Source organism: Danio rerio, chromosome 10, assembly GCF_052040795.2.
Source record: "Danio rerio strain M-AB ecotype USA chromosome 10, GRCz13ab, whole genome shotgun sequence".
In the NCBI taxonomy this organism is placed as follows: domain Eukaryota; kingdom Metazoa; phylum Chordata; class Actinopteri; order Cypriniformes; family Danionidae; genus Danio; species Danio rerio.
In genome coordinates this window covers 3,839,404-3,858,371 of record NC_141030.1, presented here as the reverse complement: position 1 = coordinate 3,858,371, position 18,968 = coordinate 3,839,404, and the positions used below count along the sequence as shown (strand labels likewise).

The following is an 18,968-nucleotide window of genomic DNA, read 5'->3' as shown; positions in this document are numbered from 1 at the left end:
AACTCTATCAAACCTCTTCAGCTGCTTCAGAACGCAGCAGCACGAGTGGTCTTTAATGAACCTAAAAGAGCACATGTCACTCCGCTGCTCATCCGTTTGCACTGGCTGCCAGTTGCTGCTCGCATCAAATTCAAAGCTCTGATGTTTGCTTACAAAGCGATTTCTGGCTGCGCCCCTTATCTGCTCTCACTTCTGCAGATCTATGTGCCCTCCAGAAACTTGCGTTCTGTGAATGAACGTCGCCTCGTGGTTCCATCCCAAAGAGGGAAGAAATCACTTTCCCGAACTCTCGCGCTCAATCTGCCTAGTTGGTGAAATGAACTCCATTACTGCATCAGAACAGCAGAGTCACTCGCTGTCTTCAAGAAACGACTAAAAACTCAACTATTTAGTCTCCACTTTCCTTACTAATCTGCAATTCCCTTTCTGACCCCTCCACTTTTTTAAAAAAAATAAATAAATAAAATTACTAATGTTTTGCTTCTTACACTTTCTTTACATACCTGAAATTTGCCTACAGCACTTATTCATTGTTGCTTTTATAGTTGTGTAAATTGCTTCCTTGTCCTCATTTGTAAGTCGCTTTGGATAAATGCTAAATGACTAAATGTAAATGTATTAATTAATTAATTAGGCAAACGTTGGCCCCTGAACAATAAAGAGAAAGTCCTAACTTCATATTTCCCTGTTTATTTATATTATTCATACTTTCTTCTGGCAGAAACGTGTAACTGGGCAAAGCCACAGTGTTTCAGAGGCCTGTAAATGTTAGGAATGTTACTGTTATTGCAGTTATTGTCCTCGTAGCGCAAGTTTGCAGTTGAACCCGTCCAGGATTTCCACAACAAAACAGCAGCTCGGCTCCACACCCACTACTTCCTGCTATTCTGTTCCAAAAGGAAGCTCGGCTTCTCTGATACTGTCCGCTCGTTCCCACAAAACCTCCCCAGCTAGATGTCGGAGCGCGGTACCAAGTGCTGCACTTGCGGCGTGGGTTAGTTAAAACACTCCCCGCCGCCTCTTAGAGGAGCCCGCTGCTCATAAAGAAAGCAATTTCACACATTTTGGTTCGGTAAAATGGAACCCATGTTTCTGCCCTTTAATGTGTGCCAAAGGAGAAAGTCCCGCCTTTTTGGATCAGTGCAGCAAATTAAAAGTCAGAAAGCAGAAGACGAGCAGCCCTGCATGTCGAGGTTGACGTTCCTTGCTGGGTTTGGGTTTTGCCACATGTGCTTTGGGCCGGGGAGGAGAGGATTGTGTGGTCAGAGCGAGACCAAACCGAAGTACCACTCAAAACGTTTCTTTTTTTCTCTCTCTCTCAGAGCGCTGAGGCTTCCACGCTTTATGAATGAGGAAGAAAAGCTCATTGCAATATCCTTCATAGTAAAGCCAGCATGTTTGGGTGATTACAAAATACTTAGGACTAGAGCTGTTAAAGGGATAGTTCACCCAAAAAAATGTAACCTTAAGTGGTTGCAAACCCTTCCCTGCTGAAAAATCCAGCTTAAACCAGCCTAGGCTGGTTGGCTGGTTTTAGCTGGTCAACCAGGCTGGTTTTAGAGGGGTTTTGGCCACTTCCAGGCTGGTTTCCAGCCATTTGCAGCCTGGTCTTAGCTGGTTAGGCTGGGAGATGACCAGCTTTAACCAGCTTGACCAGCCTAGCAGGCTGGGAGCCCAGCCAAAACCAGCTATGTCCAGCTTAAACCAGGCTGGTCAAGCTGGTTTTAGCTGGATTTAGCTGGTCATTTTCCAGCCTGACCAGCAAAGACCAGGCTGGAAATGGCTGGAAACCAGCCTGGAAGTGGCAAAACCCCTCTAAAACCAACCTGGTCGACCAAAAGAGCCTAGGTTGGTTTAAGCTGGATTTTAGCAGGGTTATGAGTTTATTTGTCCTGTTGAACACTGAAGAAGATATCTTGACGAAAGCTGAGCGCTGACTTCCGTAGGAATAAAAACAAATACTGATTTCCAGCTTTCTTCAAATATGAGACATATGGACATTTGCCAGACAAAAATCCTGCAAATCAAATCCTTTTAGTAATTAATCAAACAAAATGCTTAATCTGAGACTACCGTAAGACTTGCAGTCAAACAAAAAAGGGCTTTAGGCAGATATTGATGTCAATTATGATAAATAATAGCACCGTTAATTGCACTCAAGTTAACTAAAGGATAGCAGAAAGTGTTAATAATTTGTTGGCACAAGAAGAAAGGAAAGCTGTGAGATTCTCACTAATGCTAATGCTAACAGCTTGTCATGCCTAAGCATTTAACAAACATTTCGTATGTAACCTCTTCAGGAGTACAAACAATTCATGACAGAGCTAGAAAATAATAACAGACATACAAAACTAATTCACAAACCAATCTAACTTATGACATTTGCTTAATGATTAAGTTAGCATAACACATAATGCTAGTAGCAGCAGGATGACAAGTTCAAATGAATCATACACTTGAGTAACAAGATAAAAGACACAAAAAATAACAGAAATGTTAATAATTCATTGACAAAAGTAGAAACTAAGACAGTAATATTCTGTCCACTGATAACCTCAAGAGTCCAATAACCAAACCAGGATAGTTTATTGTTAATTAGCAATGACTGCAGAAGCTAATAATAATAAAAATCCCCCGAACAGCAGCTCAACACACCTAGTAAGCACATGGAAATATGTCAGAAATATCTCAGAAAATGAGTCCAACTAATGCAATCCGTTCTATAATTAATCATGATTAACGCTTAATCCTTGTAGCGGTAAGACTGCCGTTAATAAAAGGGGGTTTTAACAGATATCGATGTCAATTATGACAAATAATATGTTCACTAATTGCTCTCAAGTCTGCAAAAGTATCACAGAAAATGTTAATGATTCATTGATACGAGAAGAAAGGAAAGCAGTGAGGTTCCCACCAATGCTGGTAATCTCAACACGGTCAGATATCAGCCAGTTAACCAGCCGGGCCAGTTTATCAACAATTACACAGTAAAAAATTATCAGCAATTCCAATGGTAAAACAAAATTACATCCATAATACTACAGTAAAAATCCATATTCTGGTTAACAGTAAGTTTCATTATTATAGAAGTGTTTATTATTTAATATAAACAAACAGCCGTGAATTCACTTTCCCTGAATTCCCTGCATGACACATTTTATGTTTTTTTTTCTCTCAGCATTTATGTACATTAGACTGTTATTTGACACATAATGTTGATGTTGTAATGTATTTATGCATGTATGTATATATGTATGCGTATGGATGGATGTATGGATGGATGTTTATATGTATGGGTGTATGTTTGGGTGGGTGGATGGATGGATGGATGGATGGATGGATAGATGGATGGATGTGTGTGTGTATGTGTATATATATATATATAAATGTATGTTTGGGTGATGGATGGATGGATGGATAGATGGATGGACGAATGGACAAATGGACGGATGTTTATATAGATGGATGGATGGATGAGTGGATGGATGGATGGATGAATGAGTGTGTGTATGTATATATATATATATATATAAATGTATGTTTGGGTGATGGATGGATGGATGGATAGATGGATGGACGAATGGACAAATGGACGGATGTTTATATAGATGGATGGATGGATGAGTGGATGGATGGATGGATGGATGAATGAGTGTGTGTATGTATATATATATATATATAAATGTATGTTTGGGTGATGGATGGATGGATGGATGGATGGATGGATGGATGGATTGATGGACGGATGGATGGATGGATGGATGGATGGATGGATGGATGTTTAAATATATGGATGTATGTTTGGGTAGATGGAAGGATGGATGGATGAATGGATGGAGGATGGATAGATGTATGGATGGATGTGTGTGTGTGTGTGTGTGTGTGTGTGTGTGTGTGTGTGTGTGTGTGTGTGTGTGTGTGTGTGTGTGTGTGTGTGTGTGTGTGTGTGTGTGTGTGTGTGTGTGTGTGTGTGTGTGTGTGTGTGTTTGTGTGTGCAAAATCATTGTTGCAAAATCAAGCTATAATTGATCAAAATCAATTATGCAAAATCAAGCTTCCAACAAGAAGTAAAGGAGGCTAAAAAATAAACCTAATTCAAGCATAAAACAAGATGCACTTATTATTTTGCAAAAAAAAATGCTTTTTTTACTTAAATTTTTTTAATTGTTTCTTGTCCAAATATTTAAATTTAAATATTACATCAAGAAGCATTTTCTAGACAGGCAAACGATATTGTCTTAGGAAATTTAAAAAATATATATGTGCCAAATTTGAGCGAGTTTTTGCTTAAATCTGCCAAAGGGGTAAGCAAAGTAATGTTATGTCAAAAGAAAATCAAGGTGGCACGGTGGCTCAGTGGTTAGCAAGTTGGCAGTTGGCACTTCTATGTGGAGTTTGCATGTTCTCCCCGTGTTGGTGTGGGTTTCCTCCAGGTGCTCCAGTTTCCCCTACAGTCCAATTGAATGAACTAAAATGGCTGTCGTGCATGAGTGTATGTGAATGAGTGTGTGTATGGTTTCCCAGAACTAGGTTGTGGCTGGAAGGGAATCTGCAGCATAAAACCTATAGGCTACTGGAATAGTTGGCGGTTCATTTCGCTGTGGCGACCCCTGATATATAAAAGACTAAGCTAAATTAATAAAAGAATTATTAAAGAGCTTAATTTTTACTCATTATTTCTGAAAATTAGTTTTATTTGCTCGTCTACAAAATGTTTCTTGATTTAATTTGTAGATATTTGGACTAAAAACAAGACAAGTATTGAAGCGTTTTTTTGCAGTGTATCTTTTCCTCAGTCTCAAATAAATATATCCTGATTTTAATGTGTAGACATTTGAACTGGAACACAAGACTGCAGAATGTAAAAACTGAGCTTTGAGGGACGTCTTCTGTAAACCTGCAACCAATGAAATGCAGCCACACCCGCAAACTTACCTTCGGCCATTTAGGGTTGAGCAGGCGGGCTTTGACAGCGTCGTCCAGGGCGGTCTGGTACTGGCCCAGTTTGAGGTGGGCGGCCGAGCGGTTGCTGTACAGGATGCAGTTCTGCGGGTCGGCGCGCAGTGCTTCGCCATACAGCTTGACGGCTGTCTGGAAGTCTCCCAGCTGGCAGGCCTCATTGCTCTGCCGCACCTTCTCCATGAACTCTGCCTTGCTGAGGCCCGGGCCTTCAGATGCGGCGTGGACAGCCCTGCCCAGTGCTTGTGGCGCAAACAGGCCAAACTGACCAGGAAAAATACAAATCAGACGCATTAGTGGATTGTGAGATAATTGGACTTACACTTAAACCAAACACAAAAGGCATTTGAAACCTGGCTTGGACGGACGGACAGGCGGACAGACAGACAGACATGGATGGATGGATGGATGGATGGATGGATGGATGGATGGACGGACGGACAGACAGACAGACAGACAGATGGATGGATGGACGGACAGACGGACAGATAGATGTCGCCTCACAAAATTTCAATAAACTATAAATAAATGCAACCCAAACATGACACAACTTATTAGTATAAAGCCGTCAAGGTACAACAATAAAAACCGTCTTTGATAAAGCGTAATGAACAGTTACGAAAGAACTCCATTTACATTATAAGTGGACTCAAGGAGGAAAAACAGAACATGGCCCATTTAAATAAGAGGGATGCTGACTCATGTTCCGTTCAGTTCACCTCTGATGTATTTGTATGCTTACATCTGTTGTGTTTGACGTGTAGCTAAGCAGCTTTGCGGGGTTTTGGGATTATATTGGCAGGGGCAAGCACAAAGCGATCGCAGAACAAACCTTTCTTCTTAATCTCCTTGAGAGTACCAAGGAAACTCTTGAAAAAACACACAAAAAACTCAAGAGTACAAGGCTGAAGAACAGGCCATGAAACAAGGCCATGAAAAATATCACAACAGCATACATCACTACAGAAATGCAAGAGCACTACAAATGAACATGCTTTAAGGTGTTGTTTACCTAAAAATGTAAGTTTACTGTACTGTTGAAAACTTTAATCACTTATTTTCATAGCAGGAATATTAAATGCTATGGAAGTTCATATTTTAGAATAAAATTTATATTTTTTATTTATTTATTTATTTTATTAATTTTGTATACTATATTTAATCTATTTTATTTTTATTTTATTCATTTTTATTAGTATTTTTATTTTGGTCAATTATTTTTTTATTATTTAATTTTTATTTTATTTTATTTTTTATTTTATTTTCATTTTAGTCTATTTGTATTTTTGTTTTTTATTTGATTCTATTTTTTTAGTTTTAATTTAATTTTATTTTGTTCTATTTTCTTTTCTTTTCTTTTTTCTTTTCTTTTTTTATTTTAATTTTTTTATTGTTATTTTCTTTCATTATTTTATTTTATGTTTTGTTCTATTTTACTTTATTTTTATTCTATTGTGTTTTATTGTTATTGTTATTTTATTTTTATTCTATTTTTTATTATTATTTTATTTTTAAAGATAAAGTATTGTGAATGCAATTACATTTTCGATCACTCTATCCAAAATCTAAGCACTTTTCAGAAAAAAAAATTAACTAAAAGAACGAAGTAATGTCAACAAAAAAGAATATAAGGTGAATTGTCATGCAGGGATTTCTGGAAAAGTCAATTTACGGTTATTCACTGTACAGTATACAGGTGAAGTCAGAAATATTACCGCCCCTGTAGATTTTTTTCCACAAAGATTCCTTCAACACATTTTTAAACATAACAATTTTAATGATTCATTTTTAATAACTGAGTTCATTTATCTTTGCCATGATGACAGCACATCATTTTTGACAAGATATTTGTCAAGACACAAGTATTCAGCTTAAAATGACATTTAAAATTCATTGCATTTAAAATGGTTTTAAAAAAATTTCAACTGTTTTTATTCTAGCCGAAATAAAACAAATAAGACTTTCTACAGAAAAAAAAATTATAGAAAATACTGTGAAAAAATCTTGTTCTGTTAAACATCATATGGGAAATATTAGAAAAAGAACAGACAGTCAGATGGGTCTAAATGGTTAATGCTATCAAGTGATTAAGCTCACGTTATTACTTTCTAATTAATATTGCATATTCCCAAGCCTTCAGTTACATACGCCTGCACGCAATATCAGGCCAGACTCATTGTTTTGGCTGTGAGGTGGTTTCCTCGGGGAGACACACACCAGTGGCTCCTGCTGACTTTAGAGAATGCAGCAAATTTATGGCCGGCCACCTAAGAGCTTCACATCTGGAGAATTCCCAAGAGCGACAGGGGAAAAAAACAGGGAGGGGATGGAGAGACGGAGAGAGAGAGAAAGTAAAAACGGCAGGCAAAGCAAGTGACTCCGGCCTGTAATCTCGAAACACAGGACACACCCCTCTTCCTTTCTGCAGGAATTCTGGGATAGCACAGTGGGATAATTACTTCCAGAAAGGCCAAAAGGAGGAGATGCAGCGCTAGAACGACAGTATAAGTAAAGGAGAGAAAGAAAAAATGAACAGGAGGAAATACAGCGCATCAGTCTCAGAGAAATAGAGTGCAAAAAAAAGCAGTCCAAATATAGATATTGTTCATAAAATAAATAAATATATATATATATATATATATATATATATATATATATATATATATATATATATATATATATATATATATATATATATATACTATATATATATACTGTATATAAATATGTATATATGTATATATATATATATATATATATATATATATATATATATATATATATATATATATATATATATATATATATATATATATATATATATTAGTGCTTTCAATATTAGTGCGTTAACGCATGCGATTAATTTGAAATATTTAACACATAAAAAATACTAACGCAATTAACGTAGTTTCAGTTTTTTTTTTTCCTGTTGTGGTCGATGTGTGTTTAACATGTAAAGAAATATGGATAAGAGGAAGGAAGCACTTTTTGAAGGCAAGTTTCAGTATAAAGGCTGCCCTGTCCTGTGCGCGTTGTGTGTGTGTCTCTGTGCGCATGCTTCTTAGCAACAAACCTGCCTGAACGTCGTTGTCCGTAGCCTCTAAATCAAAAAGTTACGAATTGCCGTGATATTACGTTGCACTCTCAGCTCACATCATTCAAAAGAAAAGGTCCACATTGTCCCCCGATAATGTCAACAGACTGGACTGTCTTAGCAATTGGCTGAATGTAAAGGAGGACAGAGCAAAATTGTTTCTACTTTATAATTAATGTTCTCAACTATCAACAATACAACTTTACAATGAGTACAATTGTATTCAATTGTACTTCTATTCTTAATTTTTTTTTTTCTTTATTGGCATTGATTGTTTTGAAATTCAAATGTCATTAACATGCCTGTGTTTTCATTTCTGTAATAAATATGGCTGTCAAGCCAGCATCTTTATGGTTTATTGTGGGTTTGTTGTTTACATGAAGAAATCTGTGTTACAAGTTAAACAAAAATTAGAATGAACAATTATATTTTGAATTTAAATAGTTTTTGTCTTGCGTTTACATTAATTTTACATTTAAATAGCCAAAATTAAAAGTTTCAGTATTTGAAATGTGATTAATCGAGATTAATTTTAAAAAAGTGTGATTATTAGTTCATTTTTTTAATCGATTGACAGCACTCAAATATATATTCATGTGTGTGTGTGTGTGTATGTGTATCTTCTATGTTTCTATGTTTGTTTCTATATATGATTGTGTATCGTATTTACATACACTACATGACAAAAGTCTTGTCACCGATCACTGATCAATTGGAAAAGTGGCAGAAGGTAAATTTTTCCCATGAATCATTAGTTGAACTGCATCCCAATCATCACAAATACTGCAGAAGACCTGGCGTGCGAGAGATCTGCAGAGTGGATGGCAACATCAACAGCCTGAGGTATCAAGACATTTGTGCTGCCCATTACATTACAAACCACAGGAGAGGGGGAATTCTTTAGCAGGACAGCGCTCCTTCTCATTCTTCAGCCTCCACATCAAAGCTCCTGAAAGCAAAGAAGGTCAAGGTGCTCCAGGATTGGCCAGCCCAGTCACCAGACATGAACATTATTAAGCATGTCTGGGGTAAGATGAAGGAGGCATTGAAGATTATTCCAAAGAATCTTGATGAACTCTGGGAGTCCTGCATGAACGCTTTCTTTGCCATTCCAGATGACTTTATTAATCAGTGATTTGAGTCAGTGCAGAGATGTATGGATGCAGTCCTCCAAGCTCATGATGGAGTCAGACACAATAATCATTCTGTCTCCACTGCAGCAGGACTTTATATTCTATACTGGACATTATTTCTATTAAGCGACAAAACTTTTGTCTAAGCAAAGTCAGACCTTACTGTCCTAATTAAATAACTCAAAATCAAGGCATGATCATATTTTATTTTGGTATAATAAGTGTAATCTAGAGGCCTTTGCCTTTCATCTAAGCCACTTCTTATACCAAATTATCAACTAGAAGTCAAGTTATTATTTGTTGTTACTAAAACTTGGATAGACAACAAGACTTTTGTCAGGTAGTGTATATAACACACACATTTATTGTAAAAACAAACATTTATTTTGAATTCGCAATTAATCACGATTCATCTTTCCCCAGAACTAAACAGAACACTTTCTAATGTAAAAAATAAAACGAATGACCACAAATGACACAACCTTCACAATTAAATTTAGTTGTTTTTTTTTACATAATGAATTCCGATTTTATTATTTAGTCCCCTGCTGTACTTTGAACACGTCCAGTTGTTTAGAAGATTCAGGAAAGTCTGGCACACTCCACCCAGCCCATCTACAGCCAGACACAGATAACAGCGCTAGCCCTATTTACGTTGGCCGCTGTCTATAAGGGCAGATAATAAGAGGTAACGCTGAACAGACAAATCAGGTAACACCGTTGCAGAGATGGAGCCCGTGGTCATCTTCATCTTCAGCTGAGACAACACAGACCCCGCAATGCTGTTTAGCACGAGCACGCGCAACATATGGAACATATGTACATCTCCAACGTCTTTCAGCAGTCCAAAAATAACAGCTGTAAACTGACCACACACATAATACAGCAATTTGTGGATAGGGATTAATCCTATTAGAGACCAAACGGCCCAAAAACCACATGCCACAGCCATATCACCCTGCAGAACAAGAACGGTTACTCTCTAAAGCTAAGCAGGGCTGAGCCTGGTCAGTACCTGGATGGGAGGCCACATGGGAAAACTAGGTTGCTGTTGGAAGTGGTGTAAGAGAAGCCAGCAGGGGGCGCTCAACCTGTAGTCTGTGTGAGTCCTAATGTCCCACTTAAAAGTGAAGGGGACACTATACTGTCAGTGGGCGCCATCTTTCGGATGAGATGTTAAACCAAGGTCTTGACTCTCGTAAAGAGTATGGGTGTAACCCCGGTGTCCTGGCCCTTACGATCATGGCCTCCCAATCATCCCCATCCACAGAATTGGTTCTATCACTGTCTCCCAATAGTTGGTGTGTGGTGAGCGCACTGGCGCCATTGTCCTGTGGCTGCCATTGCATCATCCAAGTGGATGCTGCACACTGGTGGTGGTGTGGAGAGACCCCCCTAATGATTGTGAAGCGCTTTGGGTGTATGGCCATACGCAATAAATGCGCTATATAACATTACATTACAAAAACGTCAAGATGGCACCAAATCTGTACTCATAAAAGTAATTTGCGATTCATTCCACTGTGGAAACCCCTGATAAATGAGGGACTATAGCCAAGAAAAGTGAGTAAAATGTGACTTGGAAATGTTTTCATAAGATTCACCACTAGTTTGATGCACCAAACATTGGATGATCCCTGTCTCATTGCTGCCATGTCTGTCTGGCCGCTCTTGATCCCACCCTCTGTCTGGAGCAGGTCAGGGGGCTGAGGCGCATTCCTGTCAAAATGAAAACAAGCCTCTCCTCTGGCAGGCATCAGGCCAATGGAGATGTGGATGCCCGCTCTGAAGGGCCTGTGGGGCGTTAGCTCAACTTCACACTATCTGTCTGTCCAACAGCTGTCTTAATCCTTCTCCTCTACCCAAAACATTTCCAAACGTCTAAACATCTCACGAAATTCTCAACACTGACTGACCCCATAACGCTGGTTAGAAAGTAAAACATCACTGCCAAACGTTGCATTAGATTGCCAATGCTGGACACTATACACAAATCAAGTGCAGTACTTGAGTAGATATCAAAATAAAAGTACTAAACGCTCTTTTTTTATTATCGATTTTTATGCATTTAGGTATTAAAACAATGAAGACTTTTGCACAATATAAAATCAGTTAGTCTCTTTATTTAAAACAAACTGAAATATTAGGAGTGTAACGGATCATGGTTGGTTCGAGATAAGTACGGATCAAAATCCGAAGTTCGGAACACGCATGACCCCTTGATGAATACCTTTTTTACTGGTAGATTAATCCGAAACTTATTACAATCACAGAAAGATCGCTTCTCACGTCAACCATTTAGGCTTTCCTGTAAAATATAATGATGATGGAAGAAGTTGTGGTGGGTTATTCGGGATGTGGTGGGATTCTTAGGTTATTAAAGTTGTTTTCTGTCACTGCTGGTTTAGCCTGCATGAATGCATTCAGTGTAAGCTCCACAATTAATCATTGAAAGATCGAGATATTAACACCCACGCAACATGAATTATAAACGATGGTGATTTGCATATGTTTATTAATCATTCCAATCGCTGCATTCAAATCTGTAAAAAAATAAAGAAATTAAGGGGCCCTATCATACACCTGGCGTAATGTGGCGCAAGCGCGATGCAATTGTTGTTTGCTAGTTTCAGCTCGGCGCAAGAGTCGTTTTGACGTTTTGCGCCACGCTGTTTAAATAGCAAATGCATTTGTGCTCATATGTTAGCCCATAGGCATCATGGTCTAAAAAAGGAGGCGTGTTAAGGCACATTGCTGGCGCGTTGTTATTTTGAGAAACTAAAATAGACCGCTCAATAGACCAGGTCAAAGCAGGTCTAAAGTCCAGCGCAGAGCGCGTTAGTTGTGCGCCTCGCTTAAACATTGCTTAATACACACAAGATGTACAGCAATACGCAAATATCTTTACAGATGAAAAAGAATTAAAGGATTAAAAAATTACAAAAATTATTATTTTCTAGCCTACATAAATATAAAAACCACCGCCTCCATGCCTTCTTCATCTCGGGGGCCTTTTTTTAGTTTATTCATGACAATTTGCGTTTGTATAATGTTATTATTATTAGCAGTATTATTTATTATCTGCATATTTATATTTGTTTTATTAAAATCAAGCTTAGATTTGCCCACTTGTCAGGTTTTGGACTATATGGGGCACAGCATGTGTATTTGGAAATAACTAATGTGTTTTTGAGCACACTTCATTATTATTGTTAATTTATTTGTTTGCTGGAAATTAGAACTGAATTTAGAAATAGTTTTAAACAAGTCTTTGAGCTTAATATACTAAATTAATTAAGTAGGCTAATGGATGTCTGTGTGTACAACACGTTTCCCTGTCCAAGAGAGTGAAAGTGAAAGTAAAGAATGAGGAGGCTCATCTCTCAATCTCGCGCTGTAGATGCTCTGTTTAACTGTTTTCTTGCTAGTGAAACGCTCAGTTTTTACACTTACAAAGTCCGTCATGTAAATAGCAAATGCGCTATGGCGCGACGCAACTGACTCTTAAAGGGAACGGGAGATGAGACTCTGACTGGTTTGTTCTGAAAACACACCTATAACTCATTAAGGGAATAAGCTCAACCCTGTTAGACCATGCGCCACGGCGCAAAGCAGATTTTTCTGTCCTTAAAATAGCAAAAGTGAATTTGGACATGCCCTGAATGCTTTTGCACCCTACGTTTTGCGCATGGATCGTCAAAATAGAGCTCTGAGTCTTTAGGCTTTTGAGTTAGTAATGAAGTTACAAACAGTCAAATAACACAAAAGTACTGGGATAACAGTTTAAAGTTTAGATAAAACCACTGATGTTTATGGTAAAGAATAAAATCACCGTCATACGCATTTAATGACGCTCAAAAAGGAAAGTTGTAGGCAGCAATTACATTATTTAACCAACAACCAGCCATCAAAAATATGCCACTGCATAATTCTTCATAAATAATCATCTAGCAATGAAACGTGGAGTTTCATGAGTGAACAGCTGAATCATTTATTGAAAACGAGACTAAAGCAAATATGGGTTGTACAAATGATAGTTGATAATGTTAGATCTCTACATTTAGCAAAACAGTAGTAGTAACAGTGAATTATTCACAGCACTAAATATTATTCACAGCACTAAATATTTTATAATTTATTTTTTTTCAGCTGATTATTTCTTCATTTTATTTTTAATAAAATTACAGCTTCTAAGTTATGTTTGCTAAATCCAAAAGTGCAGCGCTGCTTTTGTAATAAATGGAAAGCAAATTTCATTTGTCTCCTCGCCTTTTTGGCTGATCTAAAAAAATGGTCTGATCTAAAAAACTAAAAAACCATAATGTGATCCACACCGTGAGATTTGTGATCCCTTACACCACTAGAAAATGTAGGAAATATGTACAAAAAACACAACAACAGCACAATGTTTCCTCGCTAAGCCTTGAAATTCTGTTGACAGTAATATGGCTTCCCTTGGCACTGTTTCGTTCTAATTGTCCGGAGAATTTCTGAAATAATGTGATGTGTAATATCAGGCTTCATTCTTCATTCTTTTTCTGTCCAGGTGATCTTATACAGCCTCTATAATATTTAAATCTGGACCCTGTGGAGGCCATTTTATGACTGTCCGTGTTTCATCAGCTGTTTTGTGTCTCCAAATAGGATGTTACTGCAATTACTTGAATATTATCATGCTAAAAACAAAAACTGAAGTCTTTTCCAGAAGGAGTTGCATAATGGAACTTTGCACCATTAGCAATTGCATCGACAATCTGACAATGATCTAACAATATTGCTAACAACACTGGTAAAAATGCAGCTCAGACCAGGACAAACAGCCTAACATTGTCTCTCGCATGTCTTAAACGATAAAAGTCATATCCAAAAAAAGTTTTTTAACCCTCTCAGGCTCAAATTAAGTTTTAGAAACTAAATCTGATATTTGGGGAAAATTATCATATGTGGTAGTACAATAGAATCCTGACTTTTTTTTAGAGAGACCTTGACATGCAAGACGTTCTAGGATGTTGCAGATTTGCAACATTGGCCCAGTGTGGTAATTAGACACTAACGACTGAATATGATATGAACAATAACTTTTTATATACAACTTTTCAAACAATTTAACAAATTGCTTTTCAGTGGCAGAACAACAACAAAAACAATATGGGATAAAAATCCAATATCTCAAATCCTCATTGAGTAGGTCATGTTTCTATGTCACTTTGTCATGTGGTACTCCAAGAAAAAAAAAAAATTGTCTTTTGTAACTGTTTGTTGCTAATAGAGAACCAAGTCTTGCAGTGTACTTCTGAGTGAAAAAAAAATCCTAAAATATGTCTCTGGAGAAATAAGGTAGTTCATTTTTAACTGTTGCAAATCAGCAACACCTACCTTGAGAGGGTTAATGTAAACTGATATTTTCTACTTACACAAGGCAGAAATAACTGACTTAAACCAATTTTAGTTGGTGAAAATACTAGTGTTCCAATCATTTTGGCCAACACTGCTAAAATTACAGAACGTAAACATGTAACATTAAATGAAATAAAGATTTGTATCATAAAATATTCCCCTCAATAACATTTTTACAGTCTAAAACCAAGTCAAATAATAAACAAACATTCACTTGCAACAAGGCCAGACATGGTTAGCGTCAAACACAACAAAGTTTTGAAATTAATGCATTTCTATGTTTGATTTTAGGGACATCTGTTTATTTTCTTGTATGATAAACATAATTATTCATGCACTGGTTCATGTAGCATCTGACTATTGATGAAAAACAGAAAAACAACTGGACTTTCACCACATATTTTTGGCAAATATTCTCTAACGTGTCGTATTTCTGCAATCAGGATGCATTAGGCACTTCCTTGTATTCTATAAAGCAAGAACGGAATTTCATAAACATCGCATATGACTGTGGGCATGGTAGCTTTCTTTGATTTCTGTCGCTAGTCATAGTTGATGACTGCTAAATATTTCATTCAGGATCTGCGTGAACATATGCGCCGACGTCCAAATCTACATTTGCTGACAGACAGTTTGAGCTACTTATCGGAATTGGGAGATGTCGGCCCGACAATATTTAATTGGATTAAAAATTAAAATTTTTATGCCTTACCCAGAATTTAAAAATACATATAATCACATTTAGATCATTTACTTTAATCATTACTATTGGACTGTGAAGAGACTTTCAGCCAGCACTAGAGCTGTGCAATTAATCGAAAAATCGATTTTGGCTTCTAACGATTATGAAAAACCATTAATCGGGATAAACGATTACTGCATCATATACCGCCCCCTTTCCAGTTTATCTTTGATTTCTGTCGCTAGTCATGGTTGACGACTGCTGCTAAATATTTCATTCAGCCTGGTTTGTTTGAAAACAGCACGATGCACTCAGATGAGTGTGTGGCCATCTGCTGCCCCCTGAAACATCCCCCTTGACTTATTCATTTAGAGATTTTCTCCACATTCCCGCAGTCTGAGTTCAAAGAAAACACAGGTGCACCCGCTAACATCTGTGGAGTCTGAAAACACCACAAAACACGTCATGGTCTGCAGGGAATGACCACTACGGAGGTTTGCCTGGATGACGTGTGATGTAACTTTTCAGCACCTGCTGTCTAAACACATTCATTTACTATAGGCTACAGTACACAGTTGGAGTCAGAAGTATTAGACCCCCCCTATATATTTGCCCTCAATTTCTGAAGATTATATTTCTAAATATAATAAATTTATTAACTCATTTGTAATAACTGATTTTATTTATCCTTGCCATGATGACAGTAAATAATATTTGATTAGATATTTTTTAAGACACTAGTATTCAGCTTATAGTGACATTTAAAGGCTCAACTAGGTTAATTAGGTGAATACTTGAAAAAAATATTATAGGAAATACAGTAAAAAATCCCTTGTTCTGTAAAACAACACTTGGGAAATATTAGAAAAAAAACAAACAGGAGGGCTAATCAACTTCAACTGTATACACACTATGAAATGTCACTGACAAAAATAGGGTTTGACCAATTTGGCATCGTACGATGTCTAATGTCAAACAACGCGATGGACGATGGCATCGCAATAGTAGGTGACGGTGAATTTATTATTTATGAATAATTCATTAATTCAAAACAAATTAATTATTTGTAGACTACCATTTCAACTACATGACGCGCATGGTTTTTGTTTTACCCATAACCAAATCATAAATAAATAAATATAAGTAACACACAAATTGCCACCTGTCAGTCACTTTTTCTGCAGTTCTTTGGCATGAATAGGCAGAGTGATCGGTGTCGCTATAATAGCCCCTTTCACACATACAGACCTTTCCAGGAAAATTACCGGCAATTTTCCGGAAAGGATGTATGTGTGAACAGGCTCTTTTTGAAAATACCGGTAAATTCGTTCTGGCAATTTTTCGGAAAGAGAAGTTGTAACATTACCGGTAATTTGCCAGAATGCTGCGCTGTGTGAATGCAGAAGGAAGATTGCCGGAAAGAGCGCGTGCACGAACGTGCTGACGTGAGACGTCTACTTCAGCCAATCAGAACAGTCAGACGCATTCATGTCCGCGCGGTTTATGAGAATTAAAGCCTTTGAATATTTTTCAAGACACCTTTAGCTGCTAGTTGTTAGTTAGATAACATTTATATGTTTTTTCTTAATGCGAACGGTGTTAATAATTATGGATAATATGCTTATGATAAGCCGTTGTTTGTTTACCTTCAAGCTCTGCGTCGCGTGTGCCCATGAAGCAGCTGGTGAGCCAGCACACACACACACACACACATCATGAACATCTCAACATGCGAAAGTGTTTCTCTATATGTTTTCATCGAAGTTGTTCACAACACTGATCCATGCACAGAGTTTGTAATGTAGTAAATTGTTTACTAATGCAAGCGCAGCCGTCTAGAGCTCATTTCTGGTTAATGATGTCAGAATTTACCGGTATTTTGGAATGGATGTGTGAATGCTCTTTTCCGGAAAAATTCCATAACGTACTCGCCTGTGTGAACAGCACTTTTTTAAATCTACCGGTAAAGTCGTTCCGTAAATTTTCCGGATATTTACCAATATCACTGTGTAAAAGGGGCTAATGGCGTTGACAAACTTGGTTAGTAAAAAAGGTGTACAACCAACAGCAACCAACCAGCAGAGGTTTTCGCATACAGTACTAAGTACAAGCGTGAAAGCGAAAGATTGAAGCAGTGTACTGATGCTGTGACACATTACCTGATAGATTCAAAAGACAGAAGAGTCGTTAAATACAGACAAGATTAATTAAATATCACATTTATTAGCTATAATGAGACGTAATCCATCAGTAAATTCTTGATAAACTGTCTGACGTGCACTGCTCTCTGGGCTGACTGCTGGAGCTCAGATGCTGCAGCGCATGACAGAGTTTGTGTGTGTGTGTGTGTGGTCACGTGATATACGTTTTCAGCGTCATAGTATAGACGGAGAGATCTTTTCAGAAATATTAGATAAAACGCCAGTGTGAACGTGGATCGTTTTCCTTTTAAAATGACATTTTAAAACTAAGACGTATTCGTGTAAACAGGACCTAAGTGTGTTTTTTTAGCGAGCAGGTTGCCGCTGCCAAGGGGGCAAGGTGGAGGATTGCGATGCCTGCTGAGCATCGTGATGTCTATCAGTCATCGGCGATGGATGATAGCATGGTCTGTCGACCCAACCCTATTTATCACTCAGTCTCCTGTCCATCAATCAGCTGGCATGCGGTCTGCAGTCATGTCATCTAGGTGGATTCTGCACACTGGTGGTAAATGAGGAGATTCCCAAAAAAATGTGTAAAAGCACTTAAAGTCCAGGGCTCGAAATTGCGACCATTTTGGTCACATATGCGCCCGAAATTTTACCTATGCGACCTCAAAATATATTTGGGAGCACTTTGTTGTGTGCGACCAGTCTTTACTGCAAAATGTTCAACACGTGCGGATTTGGGAGACATTCACGCAGAAAGCATCTCTGCACTTGAAACGCGAAATGCATCACTCAGGAATGTTTTAAAACAGTTGTCATGTCAACTTGCTGCAGTAAACAAAGCTAAGTCCGTAATGCTTGCCCCGCCTTCGCGCTCTTCTTATTGGCCCACCACTGCTCTAGCACTGAAATATCAGCTGTCAATCACTCAGTCAATGCCTTCTGGCTTGGGATGACAGAGAGCTACTACCGTGAACAATTGTAAAGCGCTGAAGATGAGAATGAAGATAACGAAAGTTACAAATAATGACACATCTTATTAGTGATTATGTGCTGAATGTTTATCCACCATCTACACTTTTCGAAGAGTGGATAAAAGACTTCCGTTGGCTTTAAGTCCGCTACGAAAAGTCTGTGGGATGGAATTTTCAGGTAACTGCGTGCCAAATCTAGCACGAGAGCTTCAGTTTAATCCTTTATATAATCGCCAGATGCTGTCCGCCGTGCAAGTGGCAGCTATATGTCAAATTTAACACCACGTACACCATCGCAAACGAGCTTACACTGACTAAACTAATATTGCTACTCATGAAAAGTATTGCTATTAACATGACGTATGCATATAATAAGGTACAGTATATGTCAAAAACATTAGTGCAATATCAGACAGCACCCGTGAGAACAGCACAGTTATACCGTTAACAGATTCATTCATGTCAAGCAGTGTGTGCAGGGCCAGTGAGCGCACCGTGTATCTTTTGGTCACTCAGTTATGTTATAAAAATCTATTTTCTTGTGATAACGGGATTTTGTTGAGATATATTTTCCTCACT

At 37.7% G+C, this 18,968-nt stretch overlaps 1 protein-coding gene across 2 annotated transcripts in view; it reads right to left on the bottom strand.

The window, feature by feature from the left end:
- ttc28 (tetratricopeptide repeat domain 28) overlaps positions 1-18,968 on the bottom strand; it is a 500,907-nt gene that overhangs the window by 480,331 nt on the left and 1,608 nt on the right. For both annotated transcript variants that reach the window (XM_087269938.2, XM_087269939.2), the window contains exon 2: positions 4,936-5,223. In XM_087269938.2, coding sequence (XP_087126064.1) covers positions 4,936-5,223 — 288 coding nt within the window. The remainder of the gene's footprint in view (positions 1-4,935; positions 5,224-18,968) is intronic.